The 25,954-nt window shown below is 39.6% G+C and overlaps 1 protein-coding gene across 2 annotated transcripts in view; it reads left to right on the top strand.

Annotated features, from left to right (window-relative positions):
- The first annotated feature begins 322 nt into the window (after positions 1–322).
- scara5 (scavenger receptor class A, member 5 (putative)) overlaps positions 323–25,954 on the top strand; it is a 104,364-nt gene continuing 78,732 nt past the window's right edge. The window contains exons 1-3 of one of the 2 annotated variants that reach the window (XM_074684767.1): positions 323–543; positions 7,054–7,175; positions 14,102–14,230. In XM_074684767.1, the coding sequence (XP_074540868.1) occupies positions 7,064–7,175; positions 14,102–14,230 (241 nt within the window). In that variant the 5' untranslated portion in view covers positions 323–543; positions 7,054–7,063. Of the gene's footprint in view, positions 544–1,357; positions 1,415–7,053; positions 7,176–14,101; positions 14,231–25,954 lie in introns of those variants that run through there. The other variant, XM_074684768.1, reaches the window with a different exon arrangement.

Below are 25,954 nucleotides of genomic sequence, written 5' to 3'. Positions count from 1 at the left end.
CATCATTATTTACACGTGTTGGATCAAAACCATGTTACCTTCGTTCAGAAAAAAAAAAAATCTTTATATTGATTTTAACTGTTTTGTCTCAGTTTGTAAAACTTTAAATTTTGGTGTATACCAAACAAAAACTATCCAGTAATTGTATAAAGCCAGGAGAGGGCGCCAGCGTACAGCAGGGTGATCCACCTTCTCTGCACCTCTCCTCGAACATCAGCTGCTCCAACTTCAGCTGCAAGTTTTGTGATGGTCACATGACGATGCTGTGGGTATATTACTACTAATGTGCGAGCTTGTCGTCCTGCACAGAGCTGCAGACTGTCTCTGCATCCGAAACACTGAACGAGAGTGTGAGTGTGTGTGCATGGTGCAGCGTTTCAACCTGTGTGCAGCTTTTGATTCATGCAGATTTGAATGACCCTGTGACTGTTGACGGTCTGAGCGGAAGAAACGTGGAGTTACAGCGGGACAGACGCGACCTTTTTGAGGGGAATTATGAGAAACCTGGAGCTGTGATTTTACATTCGATTGAAAACTCTCAAGGTAAGATAAGAAACTTTTATTTACCTAAGTTTGGTTCAAGTGCTTTGATTTGGGTGTTACAAAATGCACCTGTTTTGAACTAATGGCTGACACCTGTCATTCTTTTAAAGGGCTGTTTTGTACATTAAACATACAGTTTAAATAATAAGCTTTGAGCAGAACAGCTAATTGTATGCACTATAGTGGATTGCAAATGTTTATTTTGGCAGCTAAGAACCCCTTTGTGTGGAGTGTTAACATGCTAATAACTATAAAACTAAAATAGCCATTAACCATGGGTTCATTGCAGGTCACACTTTGACCTTTTCAAATTTTCAGCCTGCTTGACATCTGTTAAATATTCATTTCAATTAGAGTTAATGGCATCTGTTGAGAAAGGCTGAACTGTTGCATGGTTTTAATCATACTGCATTATAACAGGTCATGAAATGCACCTTTTATGGACCTATCTGCAGAGAGATGTTGCTTTGTGTTTCAGCGGTCATGGGTGAAGTATCCCTGCCTTTAATTAACTGAGGGAAAATGGGTTAATGTTGCACACGGATGGTTGAGCGATGATGTGGGAGGTTTGCCAATATTTGCTGCAACTAAACCCCCACCTTGTATTTAATGATGTAATTAATCCAGGTCGTTAAAACCAGCATCACACTGTTTTAATTTGTTTAATCAGAGGCTGAATGTTTATTACATGCTTTGGCTCTGTGAAGTTGTTCACAAAGTCTCAGTCATACTCCTGGTGTATTTTCAGCACTGTGAGCAGAGACCACACGCGCTGCTTCCCTCTGACCTCGCACACAATCGGATGCTCAGTTGGAGGCAAATCTCCCGACGCGACGACGCATGACAAGATAATTATTTCCTCTCGTGCAAAGTGAATCTCCTCTCTGTTTCTCACTTCACTCAACTGTCCCTCACTGTCTCTCTGAGCTTTTTATTTTTTAATAGAGATCACTGAACCCAAACCTGTTTGCAGCTGCTGCAGGGATGAAAAGTGACCAAGTGAACCAGTGCAGAAAGAACATTGTTGAGATAGGAGTGCTTGGTTACTGCTCTCTATACAAGGGCAGTAGAAGAGATTTTGACTTTGTACCATCTTTTCAAGTGTGAAAGAAGTGCTTCCCAACCTTTTTGTCTTGTGACCTCTTGTGACAAACATGCCGTGTCTGGTTGGGGCTCCCTGTCACGATTCAGATGTCTTCGAGATGTCAGCAGTTCCACCAAGGAGACATTTCCCTCTTGACCTCTGACATAGTTTCTTTTTAGACCACAGTTTCTGGGTCAAACGGGGAAACGATTGCAAATTTCACACTAGAGAAAAGATAATATATTTTTATTTATGCATTATATACTGGGTATGAGTATAGCACAGCTTTTTATCTCAGCCTACTACTTCATTAACAATATTTAGAAGTATAGCTTAGTAAGGTCACAAGAAACTCTGGAAAAACTTTTACCTTTGTGGTGTGTTCATGGCAAGTCTTTGAGCCTTGAACCAAAACGTGACCAATTCCCCAGTGCTCTTTTCATGGTTATTTAAACCTAAATGTGACATTGAAGGCCTTTGCTGTAAGAGGAGTCACATTCCTGTTCATATCTTTGACAATTACTGAATAACTTCTGCTACCTCTGGCTGTTGGGTAGGCTGTGTCAAGTATAGTGGGGTTTGTAGTAGCCACCATTTATTTTAAAGACAGCATTAGAGCGGCTTATCTGAATGGGTGTGTATGTAGCTTTTGGGCTTTTTCAATCAGCCTCAAGTGGAAACTTGAGGAACTGCAGTCTTTAACACTTCCAAGTTTCCTTTATTGACAGATATTAGAGCCCCCTTGATCGGTGTCGCTCTATTATGTCCAAGTCAGTTGCTTGTCATTGCAGAACTTAAGAGATGATCCCATCGTTCAGCCACTAGGGGGCAGTAAAACAGGGTGAAAGTCATATAGGCTGTATAAAACCAAGTGGAAACCTCCGGCTTTCAGAAAGGACGCATTTGCTGAACTAATGAAAACTGCATCTGTTCAAAATTCTGCTTGAGGCTAGCTGGAGAAATACTGGAAAACCATGTTCACACTAACCCCAAAAGAGAATTTTACAGCAGTAATAGCAACAGCCGTTCGTCTGTTTGTCTGTGAACAACATAACTCGTAAATAACGAATGGATCTTGATTTAATTTTCAGGAAATATTCAAAATGGGATAAGGAAGAAGTGGTTAAATTTTGGAGGTGATCTGGATCACCGTCTGGATCTAGGATTTTTTTTAAAGGATTCTTTATCATTGTGAGATAGAGCCATTTTCACCGTATGTGTATATAACTCCATGATAAATGGTCAGATTGCTTTGCAAAACAACACAAGACAAGGTCAGCATAATTTCTGACAAATGTAAAAGTACGATCCAGATCCTGGCAATACTCTGGTTGCTAAGATCCAGAATATGAAATATGTACTGGGTCATCATAATTTCAACACTGTCAGGTAACAAATAATCGTACAGACTTGCAACTAGCACAAAATTGTAACATACAAATAGAGAAACAAACATAGACCATTTTCAAGTGTTAAAATGTTAACTTGGCGTGAGAGCAACCAGCCTTTGGTGCACTTTTGCTTCCTCTCAGCCTCTGTTTGCCCTGACTGGACGGAGCTCCAAGCAGGAAAGCCTTGAGTCGTTTGAGGGATGAGGAAAGAGAAAATCCACTTCCCGTTAGGTTTTAGTCACATTAAGGCTGGATTTAATCAAGATTCCCTCAGGCCTCCTCAGCTGATCTCACGGCTCTTCAACCCTGTGATGACCAACTTACACTGTGCATTAAAGTCTTCTTTGGTGTTTAACCAGACTCAGTCCTGGATTGTGGAAAAAAAAATGTCTGTCTGAGTCACAAAGAGCAGGTGCAGTTTGTCAAAAGTTATGACTTCAGAGTTTACACAGTGATATTTTGGCTTGGATGGACTGTAAACTTTGGTTTCAAGGCATTTGATGCTCTCACTGCTCTTGGACAATGCTCTGAAATGAACAGGTGTTTTTACTACTCAGTCTCCTTAAATCTATCTGAATCAGATATGGTATTTGTCTTTTTACCAGCTTGGAAATTGAGCTTGTGTTTTATTTGTTGCGGAAAACGTGTCCAGCTGCCTTCTGTTGGGTCAGATTAACATTCACCCTGATTCAGGTCAGGCCAGTCACAACTGTATATGAGCTATATGTTGTGATTGACTTGGTTTAATAACCCCTAAACAATGGTTTTCTTTGGGCCTAAAAATGTGAATGTGCCTCTGTCAGCTTCTGGTGTTACAGTTTAAAGAGTGACCCTATAAACTGAAGACCTTTACCTGAATGTGTCAGAGGGTATCCTGTTTACAACAGTTGTTCAAACAGAAGAAGTCAGAGGGAATCATCCTAATTTAGTTTATGTACTCATGTAAAAATAATCTAAGGATCATAATAATGATGCATCCTGCTGAAAGTTGTCAATGGCCTTCATAGTTGGCTTTCTGCCCTCTACTGGACTAACAGTGTATTGCAACTACAGTTTTTTTTCTACGTCACTGACCTGATTTGGATAATTTAAATGGCTTGGCCCTCGGTTGAAACATAGACAAAGGGTCTCAGAAACTGTGTAGTTCCTGTTTTACCAGGACCTAAAGCAGGGGTAGCCCTTTGCCCTTCGGTGGGTCGCTCTTCAATCAATTCCTATGTATATATATATATATATATATATATATATATATATATATATATATATATATATATATATATATATATATATATATATATATATATATATGCATAATGATCAATCTGTGCTAATTTCCTTAATTTTGGGGGATCGGTGATCAGGGATCGGTGATTGGCTCATCCTTACATATGAAACTCGTCTTATCTATCTCCAGGAAGGTCTGACGGCCAGCCATTGTTGCTTTTTGCTCTGAGACCTAAGACTCAGGACACTTTATTGGTTGTTTTAGTGAAAACAGTAAGATTTATTGTTTCACAGGTATTCAGTGATTTCAATAAATTTAGATTAGAACTTTGAAGGTATATGCTGTCAGTTATATGCCAACGTTGGGATCAGTTTTGATTAATACTTGCGTGATGACATCGATACTTAAGTTTCAGTTTCACTTCTCTATATGTGCTCCTCTTAAGCGCACATGTGCACATGAGATAGATAGAACTTTGTCTCTTCTGTAGTAAAAACAGAAATTTGTCTCCAACATGGCTCCAAGTGTGAATTTGAACACACAAACATAAAAACTTGCCTTGTAAATTGGAAATGTACTGATTTTCATTGCATGTCATTTTGTTTATGTATGAGATGAACTGCGTTTGTAAGATCACCGGTGTGATGTGGCACTTTGTAATACCATGGTAATTTTTGTGGCTCTTGGTGTCTGACCCGTTGGCCACCCCTGACCTTAAGGTTTTAATGTGACTTACTGCTGTATAAAAGAAATGATGGGTTTTGGATTGATTGATTAGGTTATACTAATAATATCTATTGTTATTAAAGAGAGGACAGTGCAGACAGAGGCTTAGGTTTTGCTTTCCCACCCTTCTGTGTTGGCACTGACCAACAGAGCCCACCAAGTGTGTGATAAACTCCAAACTCAGTGTGATCACTCACCTCATGCTCCTCATACTCATTCGAACACACTCTGTTGACACACAAACACTTGTGAGGGGTCCGCAGAGTTTAGTGGGATCTCCTAGCAGCCCTAATGGATCCTGCCTAGCTTCAGTCTAAATGTCAACCTGACCCCTCTGTCTCCTCTGCAATGAGAAAATCCAGACTGAGCGCTTTTTAACGACTTGGTCAAACACTCACAGATCTGCCGCCAGGGCTTGTGGGAGTTTAACACCCAATGACTCGGGAGTGCAGCAGATTCAGTTTGATGCCTCAGAGATGTCTGTGTCATCGCTCCTATCTGTTTGTCCTGTGGCGGCCATATTTGGGTAACATCATGCGTAGCGTGGGAAACTCTACCCAAACTAGGAGAGCAAATGTACTCAGCACAGAGTAAATAGTCCTGGGTTTTCCTGCAAAGTATTGTGACTTGGCAATCTTAATCCATCAGAAAGACGCTGGAGGTTTCCCCCGGAGGGTTTAACTCCTTGTAATTCTTCCTAGTTTGGTTCCTGACATTAAAAATGTGAAACTCAGTGCTCCTTCGATTCATCACTGAGTTATTCAGTCGTAGATTCTCCTCAAGTAGCTCACCGTGTTTTCACCTGCTTCATGACAAGATGAACCATTTGTTTAATAAGGATTTATTTCTTCTTCAAAGTGGCTCCCAAGATTGATTTTTCTCTCTGAGGAAATGCTTCACTCAGATTAATGCGCCCTGGCGTCGAGAGGAGCCCATGTTGGCTGCCATAACTGCATCTGTCAATTCACTCTCCCAGTCTCACCTTTCATAATTCCCATGTGGTGAAAAACTGGGAACATCACAGCTGTGTAAGATAGAGTAACGCTTCTGGAGCTGCTTTTTATGAGCATCTTTTATGAGTAAACTGTAAGAAAATGATGGGAAATTATTTCAAGGAGACCAATATATTCTCATGGCTGCAGCTGAAATGTGACATGAGATATTAGAGTCACATTCTTGCAAAATTCTGTGCAAGGATTTGGAAGCTTGGCTCAGGAAAATGGAAGACCAGTGCAGCAGATCTCTAGTCTTATCATTGGAGTTGGGGCAGAATAACATTACCTCATTGAGTCATCATCCAGACTCAGGTTGGGCAGCTAACAAGTTTCTAGCATTTAATATTGATACCACAACAAAAAATGTTTCCATTTCATGAACTGATAATCTCCTGTTAGACTCACTGCATACACTTCTTCAAGATGCCTTGTGGTGGCGTTAATTGTGTTTTTTATTTTAATTGTTTACTGCATCTTAAGTTTGCAAATTTATCATAAAGTATTATATCGTACTATATCCAACTGTAACGAATCCCATTGTTTTGTTTCTATTTTGCAATCACTTCCAATTACCAATAATGATGGATGGAAGGATAGGTCAATGTTGTCACTTCTTAGCTCTCACCTGAGACCTCACCTTGTAGGAACAATCAGGCCTTGCACCAGTTAGCACTGACATGCTACAGACTGCTAACAGTTGATTTCACATGTAAACAATGCAGCCATAATTACATGTAGGATCTCCAGACAAGCACAGAAGAAAAAATAGTAAAAATATCACTGAAGACAAAACCAAAACCGGTGCATTTTCTAATGTCGGTATAATTGAAAATGTGGATCCTGAATGGAAAAAGTCCACATGAACACCCCCAGGGTTCAAAGCTTGGAGACTGTCAGTTAACACTATATTACAGAGAAAACCAACGAAGAGTAAAGCCAGATGACCTAAGAGAGGGAAAAATGGAGTCCTCAATCATTTTATTGAGGGAAATGTCTTATTCTATCAGTTACCTGTTGAAAGTTCATGTCCACTGAGAAAATGTTTGATCATTTCAGTGAAGTAACACTGAATTTCTCTTTTCTCCTCAGTGAGGAGGAGATGGAGAACAAGGCCATGTATCTGAGCACATATGAGGAGAGAGAAAACGGCTCCATGTATGAGGACCCCTACGAGGGACGCAACCTGTCCAAACTCAACCTGTGTGATGAAGGTAAGAGGGAGAAAAGACACTTAAAGAGGGTTTAAGATTAGGGATGAGCCAATCGGATCCTGAGATCGGGTATCAGTGGGAAAGAATTGGTCCAAACTTGACACTAAGGCTAAACTATGATAAGGTCTTCAAGGTATAAAATTGTACAATCAAACAGTAATTTCTATAAATTCTTAAGCATTTTTTAACCAAACTGCTGTTAAACATTAAAACACTTATACTTTAAATAAATACTAAGTTCAGTAATTCCATATGTACTCATTTTTGTCTTTTACTCAAAACATTACCAGTCTTATCCCACAGTAGAGCATGCAGGTTATTATTCAACACTGGTATCGGATCAAGATCGGTATCACTTAATTACTGAAGCCCAGGCCAGAAAAGCTGGATCAGTGCATCCCTATTTAAGATAGGGCTGAACAATCAAATTGAAACCGACACTGCAATGTAATAGAATGAAATTTTCGAATGTCAAATGCTACAATTAAAAGACAGAAAGTTTCATGTTCACAGACCTGGAGGGCATATAGTAACTTGTACCAGTACCGGTTGACAGGTACCGGATATCGGTTTCAGGAATCAGTATTGTATCGTTTCAAATGTGAAAGGTACCCATCTCTAGCTGACAGTATCTTTTGTTGTGTTGGTCATACTATAGAATGACTTATAGCTTGTGTTTGGTGGGGATGGGTACCTTTCACATTTGAAACGATACGCTACCGATTCCCGGTACCTGAACCGGTACCGGTACCAGTACTCAATGGTACCAATTTTCTGTACTTTTTTGTGTTTATGCGGTAAAAAATTTCAATTTTTTTTATGATATTTTTTTCAATTTAGCATATTTATTCTTCAATATATAACCTTGTAATGTTGCGTTTATGTCCAGCATAAAAAATATCCTACTCTTCCACTCCCTCTCAGTCATTAGGATGCGTTTCGGTACCTAAACATGGTACCTTTTGTTTTTAGGTACCTGGCACTTTTGACAGAATTGGTCGGTACCTATCAAACTATCCAATTCTATACACATCCCTAGTGTTTAGTGAATAATGCAGAAGAAGAAAATCACGATTAGATTATTCTCTAAAATCATTCAGCCTAAGTTTAAGAGAAAAGAGGTGGAACACATGTTCCTCCACCTTGCACTTTAATGTCACATGTGCTCAATGTACAGTATGTCCTGATGAGGTAAGACCCTGACCATTAAAGGTTATGGTAAATGATTCCTGTCTCTCTCAATGACAAAGACAGCTCTGAATACTTCTGGTGCAAGAATCAAGTGAAGGAAAACAAGACGAAAGAGCTGCTGAGTGCACACCACAGTCCATTAAACCTCAGAAATGAGTAATCCAAAAAAGTTGTTGCATTGCTGAGGAAAAAGAGCCAGAGAAGTTTGATTTGCATATTTTGTTTCTTAATGACAAAACAGTTTAAATTTTCAGATTAATAGTAAAAAAAATAATCAGACAAGAAGAAATGGAAAGAAAGGGAATTTCCACAGAGCCTTTAATTCATATACACAAAAACGCCCACACACACACACACACTAATAACCAACATAGACTCGCACACGCACACACTCATACACACTAGAGTAGAAGCTATGCTGTCACCGCTTGGCATCCGCTCCACTCTCGCTATGGTCATCTATGAACGCCAGGAATGTCCAGGAGCAACATCTGCTGGAGTGTGTGTTTCTGTGTGTGTGTGTGTGTGTGTGTGTTTGTGTGTGTGTGTGTGTGTGTGTGTGTGTGTGTGTGTGTGTGTGTGTGTGTGTGTGTGTGTGTGTGTGTGTGTGTGTGTGTGTGTGTATGTGTACAGGTGCAGCTGCAACAAATCCACAGTTGACCCTCTGGTGTTCTCAGGTTTCGACCCAGAGCTCCGCGAGTTTGGTGGGAAAGTCTTAACTGGAGAATTTTGTTGACATTTTAATGGAAAGTGGACAATGGCCGCACACATCAGAACGATCGACATCATCCAGCTTCTCTAATCCGGGAACATTTTCACACCTCGTTCAATTAAAGCGGTGATTCACAGACACGGACACGGCACAGTGTGTTTCTTTGGGGCGCGGTAGAAAGGGAGCAAAACAGCGCGCTGAGGAAGCTTCTGTGAGAGTGTGATCCAAAGCTGATTCACACAACCAGAGCACTTTGTTCATTAGGGGTTAACACACTATGAATTATGGGTAAAAACAGGAAGGAAAGTCATGGTTTATGGGGTAAGATGTTGTGAATCCTGGCAGCGATGGCGCCATTTCTTTGAGGTGTTATCAAATCTCTCCACCCTGATCTCACATCATAAAACCCTCTTATGATGGATTTGACATGTTAATGGTTGAAAATACAAACCAAGATCAGCACCTTCAAACCTTTTATGTTTTGTTTCTGGTTACATTTATGTAATGTCAATAAAACCCTTGAATTAATGGTGGTGCCCGCCTTTATAGATACTGTTGTCTTTATATAAATATGGACTCTGTGCCTTAAATTCCCCCCCATTGTAAGAAAGTGAAACCAAATACACCACCTTTATGGGCGTATCTACACTCCCTGTCTACTTTAGGTACACCCGTTCAATTGCTCGTTGATGCAAATATTGGCCAATCACATGGCAGCAACTCATGTTGAAATGAGAAGAAAGGTGATTAATAGAACTGGGATTTTAACACACAACCATCTCTAGGTTTTACAGAGAATGGTTACAAAACAGTCAAGAATAGAATAGAATAGAATAGAATAGAATAGAATAGAATAGAATAGAATAGAATAGAATACTTCTTAATTTTCCACCAAAACGGAAAACTGACTTTGGCTCACCAGCACAAGAGACAGACAGCGCTAAAATACAAGAAATGTCATACATTAAAAAAAAACATAAAAGACACAATATAAAAGTAGAGGTAAAACTGGATCTAGTTAAAAAAAAGTAAGTAAGTATTTCAGATGGCGGTAGCGTTGGGTATAAAAGATTTTTTTAAAAGACCAGAGGAACTCTGTAGCGCCTTCCAAAGGCTCAAACTGACAGGACAGAGGATGGGAGCTGTCTGCCAGGATCCTCAGGGCTTTCTCCTTGTCCTGACAGTATCTAAACTCATACATGTCTGACCTTGAAGCAGAGGGGCTACAGCAGCAGAAGACCACACCAGGTGCCACTCCTTTTAGCTAAGAACCAGAAACTGAGGCTACAATTCACACGGCTCTCCTAAACTGAACCATAGAAGGTTGAAAAATGTGGCCTGGTCTCACGAGTCTGGATTACTGCCCCACATTCAGATGGTTGGTTCAGAGTTTGATCCAAAGCATGGATCTATCCTGCCTTGTATCAACTCTTCAGGCTGCTGGTGTGGGGGAGATTTACTTGGTACACTTTAGGCCCCTTAGTCCTATCTTATCATTGTTTGAACCTGAGTAATGTTGCTGACCATGTCCATCCCTTTATGACCACAGTGTACCGATCTTCTGATGGCTACTTCCAGCAGGCTACCATGTCATGTCATAAATCATCTCAAACTGGTTTCTTGAACATAACAATGAGTTCCCTGTAGTCAAATGGCCTCTACAGTCACCAAATCTCAGACCAGTAGAGCTCCTTTGGGATGTGGTGGAACGGAGATTCCCATCGTGGATATTCAGCCGAAAAATGGAAGCAGTACACTTAGGCCATGTCCACATGTAGCCGGGTATTTTTAAAAACAAATATCGCCCCCTCGTTCGATTTTATAAACACTTTTATCCACATGCAGCAGGTACCAAACCCATATTTGGCAGCGTTTTTCAGATATAAAACTGGTGCCATCCAATCAGAATGAGCCCCTTTCATTCTGCTGTGACGTTTGAGAACTGAAAACTCTTTTGACTAGCATCCACACGAAACCAAGAAATTTGAGTTTTCCAAGATCTTTACTTTGTCCGGAGTTTTCAGAAAACATTATGCAGTTTGGAATGGATGACAGGTCTAAACGTATAAAATAAATGTGGTTTAACAAATATCTATGTGTGGACAAGGCCTTAACATAAACACTGAGAACACAGCACACAGCTAATCTGCTTGTTTGCAGATTAAACATTTACAAATAACAGCCTCAAAGTGTGAGGATGTGTGTGAGAATGTTTTGAGCTTTTTCATGGCTGGAGAAGAAAAAGAAAGTTCCCATTTACACGGGGCTCATCACCTCCCTGCCCTTGCTCCACATTAAAGGAAATGTCATGAGAGCAACAGCAAACAAGACAACTTCCTGCAGTAATGAACTTTTTGAACACTTTCCATCCGTTTGTTTCCTCACGTCTCAAATAAGACAGAAAACAATGTGATAATTCCTCTCTTAAAATCCAGACAGCTGCTTTATATCCTGGTCTGTTTCTGATGTGTGTGTGTGTGTGTTTTGTCTGTTCCTCTAAGGCGTGTAATGCACTTTATCATGACTCTAACTGTCTCAGACTAGCTGGAGGGGCATTTCAGCTCCTATACATTCCTTTTATGTGACACATATCTGAGCCAGCTGTGTTTGCCTAATTCTGGACAAGTGTGTGAGTCCTTCATCACAGTGTGTGTGTGTCTGTGTGGTTACATATGTGTGTGTGTGCATGAGCAGTTACCCACCAGCGTTCACTGACAGATTGTCACGGTCCAAATGAAAGCATGATGTTGGGAGGCCGCGCTGCAGAATCAGTGTTTATATTTCAAAGTCAGGCTCAAGCTAACGTCATGGCTGTTCACAGGAGGATGGAGTCTCATTATAACCCAATAACATCCCAGCGGGTGTAATATCCATCATGATGTTCATGTCATATGACCACAGGGATCCTGCAGACACGTCCATCACTCCTCATCCTTCTTCTGTTCTAAAGCTAACCAAGGGATGCTTTCAGTCCTCTATCTCCTCTGAGCATCTAAACTCAAACAGTGGAGTGGAAACTGACTCCTGGCGTTATGCTAATAATTCAATCTCATTTAGAGTCTATCTGTAAGATAGTCTTTCAAGATAATGACTTTTCTTTCCTTAAACCAGAAATATAAAGTCAGAAAGGGATAAAAACAAGATGAAGTAATGGATTAAACATGGAGCGCCTTTGAAAGAAGTCCTTTCAACTTTTTTTTTTTTTTAACCTGAGGTCAAAGAAATAAAAGAGATGGCAACAGAGGAGAAATGTGGAAGGTAGTTCTGCCAGATGAAATAATGAAATAGAGTTTAACTGAAAAGGTTTACAACCTACAAACTCATAGAGAGAGAGAGACAAACAAAGAGTTGAATGGTGAAAATAAATGTTTGTCACTCATCTAAACTCTATGTATCCATGAAGGAGTAGAATAAAGAAGGATAAAGGCATGGAGAGAAGGCCTGATTGATTCTTTCCCCTTTGTTTAATCAACTAATAAATAACAATCCAGGCATATCTCTTTTCATGTACCAACATGTACAACAATAGCTGTGCACGATTCTAGGATTCAAGGCTTTTGTTTTTTGAGTTCAGGAGATTTCCCTTAAAATTCTGACTTTATTTTTCAGATGTTTTACTAGAATTTTGACTTTTCTTTTATTTCTATTTATTTCTCAAAATTCAGACTATATTTAATGAAGTGTTTTCCAAAATTTTGATCTTTTCTTTTTTAATTTTAATTTTAATTTTTTACTTTTGCTAGAATTTTGACTTTATTTTTTTTTAATTTTAGACTTTTTTCCTAGAATTCATAATTCCTTTGTTCGATTCTGTCATTTCCCACCTGGACTCCAACTCCCATGTTTAAGATATATGCCCTTTTTTTCCTTCAAGTTCTCTTTCTTTTTGAGATTTCTGATTTTTTTTTCTCTTGAAATTCCAATTTAATTTTTTTATGTTAGGTTTTTCTCAATAATTCCCACAGTCTGTGATTCTGACCTAATGTCATTATTCCAAAAATTAAATTCAGAGCTCCGAGAAGAAGAAGAGTGGCGTCTTTTTGAGATTGGAACTAAAGCATACAATTATCTTAACTATTAAATTTTCTTTTCATAAGAAACTAGTAACTCTGTGTTTGATTAATCCTTGGCTCAAATTGGGCAACACTTTTCTAATTTTGTGATAGATTAGATAGCAGAAAAATAATAGCCAATTTGCTTCTGTAACGATTGTCTCCTTTATTTTGAAAATGCCATACCAAAAAAGGCCTTAATTTTATCATGGAAGATGTGCTGAACAAAAAGTGGATAAACCAAAAACACATCCATGTGCTGATTTCAGAAAAAAAGAAAGCAGAAGAGTTATTTTACATCCTGTTAAGATGACTGATGCGGGACGTGACTTTGGAGCAACTCTCAAAAATCTTTCCCTCCTCTTGACCTGAAGAGAATGTTCCCTCCTCATCAACAGTCTTATTCCTGTGTTCTGCCAAAATAACACACACTTACACAACATGCACACACATACCAAGCTACTATTACAATCACTCATGTCAGCACTTAGCACTATTCTCAGGGTCAAACAGATGTGCAAGAATTATGCTCAATAAAAGTGACACAGTACTGATAATGAGTGATGGATCTGATTTTTGAGTCTGTGTGTGGATGTGTGTGTGCTATATCTGATCACCAAGTTCCCTTGTGTGTTTGTGCAGACTGAGATTGTTTTTTATGTTTTATATTTTTATTGGTTTTGCCTCTGCCTACTCTTTATTTGATCAAATTTCTCATTTGTAAACTGAAACCTGAATAACCTGCCTGTGTAGTCATCACATTTCTTGATTTATGATCTCAGGTTACATTTGTGTCATTGCACCTTTAAATGTCTGATTTAAAAGCCTCATTAAACCTCATGTATTTTATTTTCAACCTTTAGCAAGCTTACAGGGGGGCATCAAAAGTTGTATAAGGATGAATTGATATCAGTTATCTAGTTATGAGAAAACCTTGTGTCTACTAATCTTGACTTCTTTGGTCTCCTCAGGTTCTGCCAAGCGTCGCAGGAAGCAGGATCAGTGCTGCGGTCATCTCAACTCCCTCTCAGCCATCAAGTACGCCATCGTCTCCCTCTACATTCTGGTTCTGCTCACCATCTTCGGACTCTGCCTGGCAGGTACTGTGTGCATGTGCACTTCTTCACAGTGTCGTGTTTTGTTCAGATAATACCACTGGCTGTATATGAGGAACAGCATGTTTCCAACTCCTCCTGTTGTACAAGAGTGAAACCAAATCATTCCCAGAGATTGGCGCTGATATCTTGCTTAGAGCTCTTGAAAAAGGAGAAGTAGTTATTTGATGCTGAGGGGTTATAGGCATAGAGGGATTATCAATTTGTGCCATCATAAAGATGCACACACATTTTGACTACAGAAGCAGCATTCATTCTGACAAGTTATTGTTTTTTAAACACTGAAGTCAAACTGTAAGCAGTTGATTCATAGGACATAAATGAACGGTTGTTCTGTGGTCAGTTGTCAGAAATGATACTATACGACAGAGTCAACGACTATCAAGTTTTGACTGTTACAAAGCAACCAGTGTTTTGGATTTGATGGAGACCATGCTTACTGGTGACTCGGCTGAGAGTCACCAGTTAACAGGGTCACACTTTGCACTGAAACACCAGCAAGGTTCGCATCTGTTTTCAACCTCAGTTAACCAGGTTTGACTGAAAATGAGCAACATTAAATGCTGATATACTTAATCGAGTTTTTCCTTATTTAATAAAAAAGTTAGTTTTGGGCCGAGGTTATGACCAAACATGCACTAAATACAGAGAATTAATAATAAGTGAATATAAATTATTATTAATAGAAATATATAAATAATAGAAATATATTTGTGATCAAAGTGAAGTCACAATATATTATCAAACTTTTAACCAGGTTTGTTACCTCCGCCAGGGAAGCTATGTTTTTGGAAGAGTTTGTTTGTTTGTTTGTCTGTGAACAACATAACTTAAAAAAAGTTACAATCAGATCATGATGAAATTTTTAGGAAATGTTCAAAATAGGATAAGGAAAGAGGGATGAAGTTTTGGAGGTGATCTGGATCACTGTCTGGATCCAGGATTTTTTTTTAAAGGATTCTTTATCATTGTGAGATGGGGCCATTTTTTCCAAATATGTATATAACTCTACGATAAATGGTCTGATTGCTTAGCAAAACAATACAAGACAAGGTCACCATAATTTCTGACAGATGTAAAAGTACGATCCAGATCCTGGCAATATTCTAGATACTAAGATCTGGAATATGAAATATGTACTGGGTCGTTATAATTTAACACTGTCAGGTAGCAAATTATCGTACAAACCTGCAACTAACACCAAATGTAGCAGACATAATCATTATTTTTCGGATAGATTTGCTGTTCCCCGTCTGGATGCAGTTTTCTGGCTCCTTTATTATGAACCGTGCCTCAGATTCAGAGGTCTGTGTGCTCTTTTTGATTTGCTGGTATATGTTTACGTCTTGATATTTCACAGTCTGGTTAAAACAGTCACTAAAAACATGTCTGTTCAACTTATATCTGTCCACTTGCTGATCTCTTACATCCACTCACCGCTTTTTTACAAAGCTGACGTCATCTCGGTGATGATATCAAGTTAAAAATGACATTTTTTTGGTGGTTAACTCCCTCATGTTGCTTGACAAACTATCATACTCCACAGTGCTTCTGCAGTCAAAACACACGCGCATCCGCCATTGTTGATAAACAAATAATCCCTCCATAAGAAGAGATACACTTCATCATCATCAGTGCCATGTGATTGGCTGATTGCACTTTTGCATACAAACAATTTTAAATTAACAGTTAAGACAAAATGTAAGATGTTGTTGACCTTCTTTGTGCAAAATGAATGTTTTGTTGTGGTAGCTGCATGACGTAACGCAGTAAACAGAATTACCGCGAGTGTTGTAAACAGGTTTAATACACAGGGAGTGTATTAACTCTAACTGACTTTCTACCATTCAGTTCTCTCTGGAGCATTCACCCGTCTGTTTATAGTCAAAAAGAAGAAGAATAAAGATCAAAAGAGGCAGTAAAAGAAGAGAGAAAGAGGTAGTAATGTTGTTTTCTGTACTGTACACACAGAAATAAAGGACACATAGTGTGTTCATTGTTCTCAGAGCTCTGTTATGGAGATGACATCACCTTCCCTCAAGGTTGAAGTGTAATGAAGGACACACACACGCACCACAAAACACACTTAGTTAGTCTGAAGTAACACTCTGGGATGTGGTCTGAAACCTGACGCCGCTTTTAAACTGTCTGTTCTGGTTTAGTGTAGAGAACACACACACACACACTCACACACGCTCACTCACGCACACACACAGGACAACCCAAACTCCAGTAATGTAAAGCTCCTCTGGTGAATTTTACGAACTTTGTGACGATTTCACAGGGAGATCTGTTGAAATGTTCCTTGTATGATGTGCCGGTGCCAGAAGCAGCTCTAATCTCTGTTTCTGTTAAAGCAGCAGAGCTAATCCTCAGAGGTTTTCCTAATCTGGATCGTGAAATCAGTTTTCCAACTTCAGTGACTTACGATTGACCTCTGTGCTCCCTACAAAGATCTCTGCATCTGTGACACATTTCAACTCGACTCCCACTCGTGAAAGTCGGGAACGTCGCAGCTTTTTGGAAGCGTGTCAGGCTTTAACTTACAACACAGATAAAGAGTGAGTGGTGATAACTCTGCAGAGGAGTAGAAGCTCACATCTTTCTTTGAGTAATGAAGGAATGTCAAAAACTGGCATCACATCAGATTTCCTTAGTGATCAAGGCCTCGATAGTGTTGTTTGTGCAGTCTGTGAGGGTTCAGGTTTCGGCGATCAGCATCTCATGACTATAGATGAAGTCAAAACCAGTTGAGTGTCAGGAGAGCAGGAAGTGGGGCCTGATTTTTAATGATTCAGTGTGTTGTGGTTTGTAAGATGCCTAAATATGTTACGATAGCTTGTCTTTTACTCCTCCCAGTGGATTTTCTGAATGAATATGTCGTAGCCTGAACTTTTCGTAGCACTTTTGGTTCAGTATCAGCTCATAAAGGGTACATATAGGAAAGGCTGCCCGTGCTGAGAGATTTTGCAGTTTTATGCCAAATATAAGATGTTACTTGGTTTAGAAACAGGGAGTTAGTCTTTGAGGTATTTTATACTTTTAATCCCACAGAGACAACAGGAAAGTGGATAAAGTGGGTAATGGTGAGAGTGAGTGGGTTTTAGGTCCTGATGCTAACACCAATACCTGGGTTTTCACATTAGCCATTACCACTACTTATCCAATATGGTTATTAACTTACCCTGTAAAGCCTGACTCATCAAAAAATAGCCAGATAAATCATATTTATTCATTTATTCATTCATTCATGCATTTATTTTTTTATTTATTTATTTAGTTATTTATTTTTTATTTTATTTTATTTTATTTTATTTTATTTTGGAAGTGAGATGTTTATTAGACTTTTTTACAAAATCCACAAAAAATACTTTTTTATAATTTTTCAAATATATTTTGTGTCATACTGATAAATTGGTTTTAGCAACTTTTTCAGTAAAACAATGAAAATATATATTTTTAAATGTAAACAAAAAATCATTTAAAAAATTTCAACTAACCCCTTTCCCTCCCTCTAAACCTCAGTAGAGGATAAGTGAGAAGTTAAACCTGCACATAGGGATAGGTACCAAATTAGGTACTTCAACAGGTACCGACTGAATTCTGTCAAAAGTACCAGGTATCAATTCCCGTAAAACCAAAATGTACCATGCTTAGGTACCTAAATGTATCCTTTTAACTGTGAGGGAGTGGAAGAGTAGGTGATTTTCCATGCAGGACATGAACACAGCATTGCAAGGTTATATACTGAAGAATAAATATGTTAAATTGGGAAAAATATTATTTTTTATTATTATACAAATTGATATTTATCACCACATAAACACAAAAAAGTACTGAAAATTGAACCGTTGAGTACTGGTACCGATTACCAGGTAACAGGCACCGGTTCCATATCGTTTCATATGTGAAAGGTACCCATTCCTACCTGTACATAATTCAAGTTACCAAAAGACTCCCAAACTGTTGAACTGCTGTACTTGTCTTCTGTCATTATACTTTAGATCTACTTGGCAAAAATGCAGTTATATCAGATATATGGTGTTGATAAACACATAAGACCATCGAACTGACTTGAATAGATCTGTTCGTTGAATCAACCCTTCTTCACTTCTGATCTAACATTTTGAGTCTGTATGACCGATACCTGATACTCAGTTCTAGAGATGCCAGGCTACATTTTGCTTCATAAGTTTGACTAAGAAGCTTAGGGGTATATAAAAACCAGTGCATTTATAACCCACTGCATCTGTCTTGTGACGTACTTAGTAAGAATATCAACTCAAAAAAACCCTTTATATCACATTCTGAACTGCTGAAGGACCTGTGCCCTGTTCTCTGCTTTGTGGTACATTATGTAATAAAAGACACAGAGTAGTCATTACCACCAGAATATTTCCCCATCTGAAAAAAAAGTGGAAACCACCCAGTCCCTAACCACACGGAGTACCTTCCAGAGCAGTTGTAGGCACAAACACCGTGTCGTCAGAACACCACATGTTGTAGTGACTGAAGTGGAAATGTGTGCCTGTGTGTTTTGGAAATGAGCATTAGCCGTTGTTTTTGTATCACTCGGTCAGTGACACAATGGCGTCATAAATTCCATCATCTGCTGCAGATCCTTCTCTACATCCTGGTTCTTTTGGAAAAACCCTGGACTGATGCCCCACGAGCCCCATGGCCAATTCCCTCCAGTGTGTGTGTGTGTGTGTGTGTGTGTGTGTGTGTGTGTGTGTGTGTGTGTATGTGTGAAAGAAAGAGGTTTGGAGGTGTGTTGGACTTGATGGCGATTACCTTCCATGAATCTTGCTGCAGCCTCCTTGTAAATGTCAGCTCTGTTATTAGAGGAGGGGAGGACAAAGAGAGGCTGATGGAGACAGAGGATGAACAAAGGAAGATAGAGTCAGAAAGACAAGTGACAGACCCAGGAGCAGGTTTATGAAGCTGTCTGGCTTCAGACCAGCAGGATCCTGGAGGACTCAGCGCTCTTACTGAACCTAATTTCATTTCAAGACCTCCCCTCCCCTGAGCTGCCCACTCACGCCGTAACCACAGGGCTGGTGCCATTAAATTCCCAGGCTTGGAGATGTAGTTTGGAACTGTCGTCACAGAGGTATCTGGTTATTTAAGGCTTTTAGATGAGGTTGTTTTAGAAAAGCAGTCAAACTGGGCTTTTCTTTTGGGTCTCTCCTAAACTAAATGCCAGCCATCCAAAAGTCAGTCCACTCAAACTGTACGGGAGGCCCCCTTCTCTCGTCGCACAAACACTCCATGGAGCTGCCAGTTTTCCGATGTGAACACAAATTCAGTTCATCCACATTTGCTTTTTGTTTGAAATCTCTCTTGACTTTGACTTTTTGTTTTTTTCAGCCCTGAAGTGGCCTCGTTGGCTTTCTCCCAGCCCCTTCTAGCATCTTATGTGCATTCAAACACATCCATATATCACTGCTTTGAAGGATCTCTGATTAGAAACATCTGCATTCCTGGCATGATACGTGAAATATAGCATTTTCTGTGTCAGCGCTTCAGATCCTAAATCTTAGCTTTGAATAATAAGTCAGAGGGAGGAGAGTGATGAACAGAACCAGAGCAGATGAATCCTTAAAGACGGGATGAAAGAGCCTTGCTTTATCAGAGCTCTATCTCCTAACAGATAGGACTTCTGACAGCTCCGTGCAGGAGACTGGAGGTGATCCCATGTTCAGCCAGCGACTAATCCGGCTGAAGCCAGACTTTTATCATCTCCGAGGCGCCTGTTGGAGAAACTTCTGTCTTTGTAGTCACTTGTTTTGGCGGAGGAGGAGGACTATTACTCAAGGGACCTGCTTTGTCTTTTTAAGCATTAAAGTGACACTAGACCACTGTGCATGTTGGCAAGCGCGGTCGGTGGCATGATGTAACATTTGAAGATCTGACTTCCCAGAAATCCTGTGGGCTGATCCAAGGAGGAACGACTTGACTCCTTTCTCTCCGTCAACACCTATGAAGGCTTTTCTTTTGACCTCTTATGAGCCTAAAACTTTGAAAAAATTCACTGTTAAGTTTAATTTTAGGCCTTGAAAATACTAATTTTAGAATAGAAAAGAATAGAATATACTTTGTTTATACCTGGGGGGAAATTTAGGAGTCATGGCAGCAATACAAGAAAACAAAAGTAAGAATGTGTATAAAAAGTCTTATCAGAGATAGATCTTTCGTTCCCAAAAAGGGAAGCTAACTTATCAGAGATAGATCTTTCGTTCCCAAAAACGATGGCTGGAAGGACAGGTCGGTTCTGTCACTTCTTAGCTCACACCTGAGAACAAGCACTTCATCCTCACCTCCTTCTCCTCACCTTGTGGGAAACATCTGGCCTTGCACCAGTTAGCACTGATATGCTAAAGACTGCTAACAGCTGATTTTACATGTAAACAATGCAGCCATGGTTACATGTAGGATCTCCAGACAAACACAGGAGCAAAAATATTTTTAAAAAATCACTGAAGAGAAAACCAGTTTGCTGTCAGTGACCAACAAATGACCCACTCCAAATACAAAGATGACAAAAAACAGATGAAAAAAATTGTAAGAAATGGACAAAGAAAAGAGAGCAGCCACAAGGGGACGGCGCCCAGCAACAATTTTTTTCACATAATTTAAACACATAATAGCACAATGCTAGAAAACTGTGCTCGTAATTTTATGCGTTAATCCAGTTCTTAGCCAATTTGTTTTGATTCTCTGTTCCTACACTCATCTTTTGTAAACACTTCAAGCAACAAACCCTTAAGTCCTTTAAACCGCTTTTCCTCTGCTGAGTTTTCGGATGTTTTTGTTTGCATTTTGGCCAGACAGTGCTGCAAATATCTTGTGCAACATCTGGAGCCGCTTCTCAGGAAAACAGGTTGTGTAAAGCACCAAGCATACACATATAACAGCAAGAGATCAGCCCATGTTTGGTCCTGCAGACGGAGCTGGGTCTGATAAATGCCTGAGTATCTAGGACGGCTGGATTAGACAATATTAGGAAAAGCTGCATCCTTATTTATGATCTGGATGGAGATCATAAGCACAACCCACCGGCTAATTTTTCTCAACTTTTCATAAAGAAGTGTAGGATTTTCTAGTGCTTGTATGATCATAAATGCATGACACAAACCAGCTATGTATACAGCTTTATTCGTCCTTCCATGCTCCAGGTTCAAACACGGTCTTCATGCTCCTCTGCAGCTCGTGCTGTAGGTGCAGCTGAGTCATGTTTTCCAGTTTGGAGCAAACATGCAGCTCTCAGGTTTGGCGTGGTCGTGCTCTTTTCCTCAGCCATTTAATTGCTGGAAAACATGATGTAGAGTTTGTTATTCTTCTTGTAAGCCATGAAATCTTTGAGCTTGAGTTTGTCTCTTCCACTGATAGCTAACAGGCATGTTATTGCCAGGCAGGAATAAGCAACGGGCCCTGGGCACGGAAACAGCTCAGGGGTTATTGTGTTCTCCCGCAGAAATTGATTTGGTTCGGCGTTTGTTATCATCCTAAGATTTACGATTTACATCAAATTTTCCTGCTACAGGAAAAATCCCTTTTAGCTCAGATCAAAGAGGGTCAGTTACAGTTCAGTATTTTGATGGTATTTTTCTGTCGCTACCGACCGAATCACTCTGACAACAACAGGCACATCAGTGAATAATGGTGCAGAAAGGAGGGGATCTACATGAAAAAATAACACAATTGATAAATCACAGTTGTTTCTTTTATTGTCCTCCCAGCTGTGTTTGTTAGCTTTTAAGATGTGAAGTCAAACTTTATGAAGTTTAAAGTTTTGATCCAATCCAGGCATCCCTGCTGTATAACTTCAGTCGCTCCAGGGCAGTATTTATCATCCACAGTCGGTCACAGACCTGTTTTCAATGGGTCAAAAATGTCCACAAGAACAAAAGATAGTTTTTCTCCAAAGGGGCTTCTTTAGATGGAGCGCCGCCTATTTTCACACTAAAACAGTAGGTGGTGATAATGTTCAGGTTAACTTCACAGTATGCCAAAGCTTCATATTTTTGAGTCTCTTTGAAACAAGTTTTCAAAAGTTGGACTTACCCTAAAATCTGGTGAATAAGTCACATTTTTATTTATTTATTTTTTATCCTAAAAGTGTGCAACGTCTTATACATGGGTGCCACTTTTGTACCAGTATTTAGTAAAAAAAATATTAAATACTGAGTGGTGTTTTAAGTTGTGATGCAATATTTCATCCAGGAGAAGGCGCTTCAATCTAGCTGAAGTCTTATCACAGTAATGCGCCACCATGACAGTCGGTGTCGCTGCAACCCTCACAGTTACACTAATGTACCTAGCTAGTGCTGTGCAGAGTCGATCACTATGTCAAAAACAAATACCAACAAAACTACTAAAAGAGCTACACAGCAGCGCAGAAACTGCACATTGTGGATGTTGTTGAACGCAGTGGACATCGCCAGGCAGGGGCACTGTTCAATTCAAATGCAGCTAACAGAATGCCAAAGAAAATATTGTCTATCTGGCACCGCCACCTGCTGGTCATTTTTGTTTTAACATTTTTTTTATTTTTTTAAGTTTGATATTTTCTATCTCAGGATCAAACAGCATCATCTTTTGACGAAATAGATTTGACAAGTTGAAAATTTTTGCTTGGTTTGGTTGAGACTCGTTAAGGGTTGATTGGTCCAACAACTGCAGCATGTCACTGCTTTTTGACATCTCAAAACACAATCTTCCGCTGACTGACCTGATTATAAGAAATTGGCATTTTATTTTACCACTAGCAGATAAAACTAATTGATTAAAAGGTCACCACTAGGGGGTGCTGAAGTGTCATGGGACAAATTCATTACTGCAAAAAATGCTGTTAGTGGACACAGGCCCTAACTCCTCTGTCTTCTGTCAGAGTCTTTGATTTTTACTAAGGATGGTCAAATACTGATACCAGTAATTGGTATCATGCTGATACCAGCCTTATTTTAAGGTATCGGTACTCGTGAAGGCTGCAGATACCAGCAATAGATGCTTAAGGCAAGAAAATCTTGCGTAGAGCAAGTCCTGTTCAGACAACATGAATGAACCAGGGAGAGTTAACAGTTAAACTGTTTTATTTTGCACTTCAGTTAACTTTAAAGAAATACTTAAACTCAGCAGTTGTTAGTTTTATTGTGCACTTTAATATTATTTTTTTTATCGAAAAATTCTAAACTCAGAGAGAATTGTCTTATATGGACTTGATGTCAGAGTGACTGCCCTGTCTTTGATCAAAATCATCTATCACTGTTAATTGAACTTTTATGTATCAAAAGTACTAGTGGTATCAGTACCTGGTATCAGTGAGTACTCATACTGGAATCGGCCTGAAAAAAAGTGGTATCCAACATTCCTAATTTTTACAGATAAAAATATAGAAAACCTGGACCCTTTTCAGCTCCTGCATGGGAGAGCAAACATCCAGTCATTTCCTCTGCATCATGTTTGAGTTAAGTGACTCAGGAGTTTTATAGGCACACAGGAACCTCTCTAAGCGATATATAGGAGCAAATATGTGGAACAGATTGCTCGGTATGTGGCATAAAGCTTAAGTGGAGAATGGGTTTAGGATGAAAGTGTCATTATTTTGAGGATTTGAACCAATTTCATCCTTTCATCCTGAACTGATGATGTTATGACTGAAGAGAAAAGCCCAATTCTTCTGCTGTAAAAACACCCAAAGAGTGTGAAGTGTGAGACCCAGCTGAGGTGAAGGACATCACCTTTATGTTTGAAAAACAAACCCAGGCTCAATTTACCATGACCCTGATTTTGGGATTACGTTGACCTCCCACAAGTATTTACAGAAGTAAACACTTTTTACAACTCAAGATATGAGATAAAAACCCACCCTGAATGTGAACCATGTGTGTTTACACAGGTTTCTGCAGAGACACTTTCAGAAAGTGAACCCGACACCACAAAATGCCACCTGAGCAGCTTTAAAGGGAAACACTAAAGGTTTGAAGTGTCACCTCTGTGAAAACAATCAGAAATCTGAACAGTGAAGATGAAGTGTTTCGAATCTTCTGATCTCGACCTGTTTGTGTTCAAGTGGGGTGTGAAATTCTCGACTCAAACATACATCGCCTGCAGGAGAGTAAATCCTCTGACACGTGCATACGGAGGCTCACATGTTCCGACACACACACACTTTCTCATGTCTCTATACATAAAAAGACAGAGATGTAGAAACTCTGAAAAGTGCAGAAACAAAGCCTGTGAGCAGAAGTTTAATTCCACTGTACAAATACAAAAAGATGTCCTTATAAAGTTAAGAAATAAAGACACATGTTGGCACTGGTGCAGAAAAGCACACAGGCTTTTACAGCATTCAGAGTCTATGATGACACACCAGCATGTGTGCAGAAGTGTAGCATTAACATACTGACACACACACACTTACGCAGTAATTTATTCTCACATACTTGTGCAAATACAGGTATTCAAAGACATGCACAGACTCAAATCAAATACATGACTCCACACACACACACACACACACACACACACACACACACATGAAGACATATGTGTCACATGTTCAGCCTCTGCCAGGGCCCCTAAACTGACTCTGAGAACATAAAGCCTCCTCTAATGAGTTTCTGCGCCGTGGTCGTGCTCGTCTCTGCAGAAAAGAGTCTGGAGACGGTCCAAGGCTCCCAGTAGGAGTTCTCCGTAAGAGGAGCACACACTCATTCACATTGAACACACACACACACACACACACACATAAAGCAGAAAGAGAGAAAGGGAAACACGCAGAGAAAAGTCAGTCCTTCAGTCTTCAGCTGGAGAGGTCCCAGAAGTCAATGGACAGCCTCATTCAGGCAGTCAGAGTCAAACACAGGTCATTAACATGTCAAGACTAATTGGACCAGACCTCTTGCTCTCTTTCTGTCTTTGATTCTTTCTTGAGTTCTCCTATAGCTCCAAAAGTCCCTCTGCACAGAAATGTCACAGAAATTTGAGCAGACCATGATTTGATGGTTGCACGCTTTAATTCTTGCAATACTTTTTTGATTTTTTTTTTTTTTTTACTTAGAACAGCATTTCTACAGCATGAAAAAAGTTCACCATAACCACCAGTAGAAAGCAAAAACAACTGGCCACATCCTCATAAATCTCCAATAATGGTTCACAAGGGTGTGGATTTTCATATTCTCAGAGGGATTTAAATGTCTTCAGTTCTGCACTGAGCAAATTGACCAATTCACACAAATTTACAAGGACTTTAAGAAAAGAATTTTCAAAGCTGTTTTAAAAAAACTGTAGGCGTCGAATCTGGGAGTAAGACTGTTTTGCATCTTGGGGTTGCAGCTCATCATTAATATCTAGTGTTCTGACAACTACTCACATCTCATCAAATCAGGACTGGTTTTCCTCTTTTTTTTGCCTGGAAAAACATTCTGCTGGTTGTAAATATGTTTCACCAGCAGAAGACCTGTCCTAAGGTGTCCCCCAGGGTTCTGTCCTAGGCCCCCTGTTTTCCTTTTTCTGCTCCCCCTGCAGTATCTTACAAGAACTTTAAGGACAAGATCACACTGGCAAACCGCACTGTGCCTAAGAACGCTTCAACCCTAAAGTCCAGATCGTTTGGCTAGTGTGACTGCAAGTGTGCCATACTTGAGGTGGGCTTTAGCGTAGTTCACTTGTGCACGAGCACGCTTCAGGGAAACAATGAAAACT

This window comes from Halichoeres trimaculatus, unplaced genomic scaffold, assembly GCF_033239565.1.
Source record: "Halichoeres trimaculatus isolate MK-OKI-2021-1 unplaced genomic scaffold, fHalTri1.1 fHalTri1_scaffold_13, whole genome shotgun sequence".
NCBI classification, from domain to species: Eukaryota; Metazoa; Chordata; class Actinopteri; order Labriformes; family Labridae; genus Halichoeres; species Halichoeres trimaculatus.
Note: the sequence above shows the minus strand (reverse complement) of the source record. Positions and strands in the feature narration are given on the sequence as shown.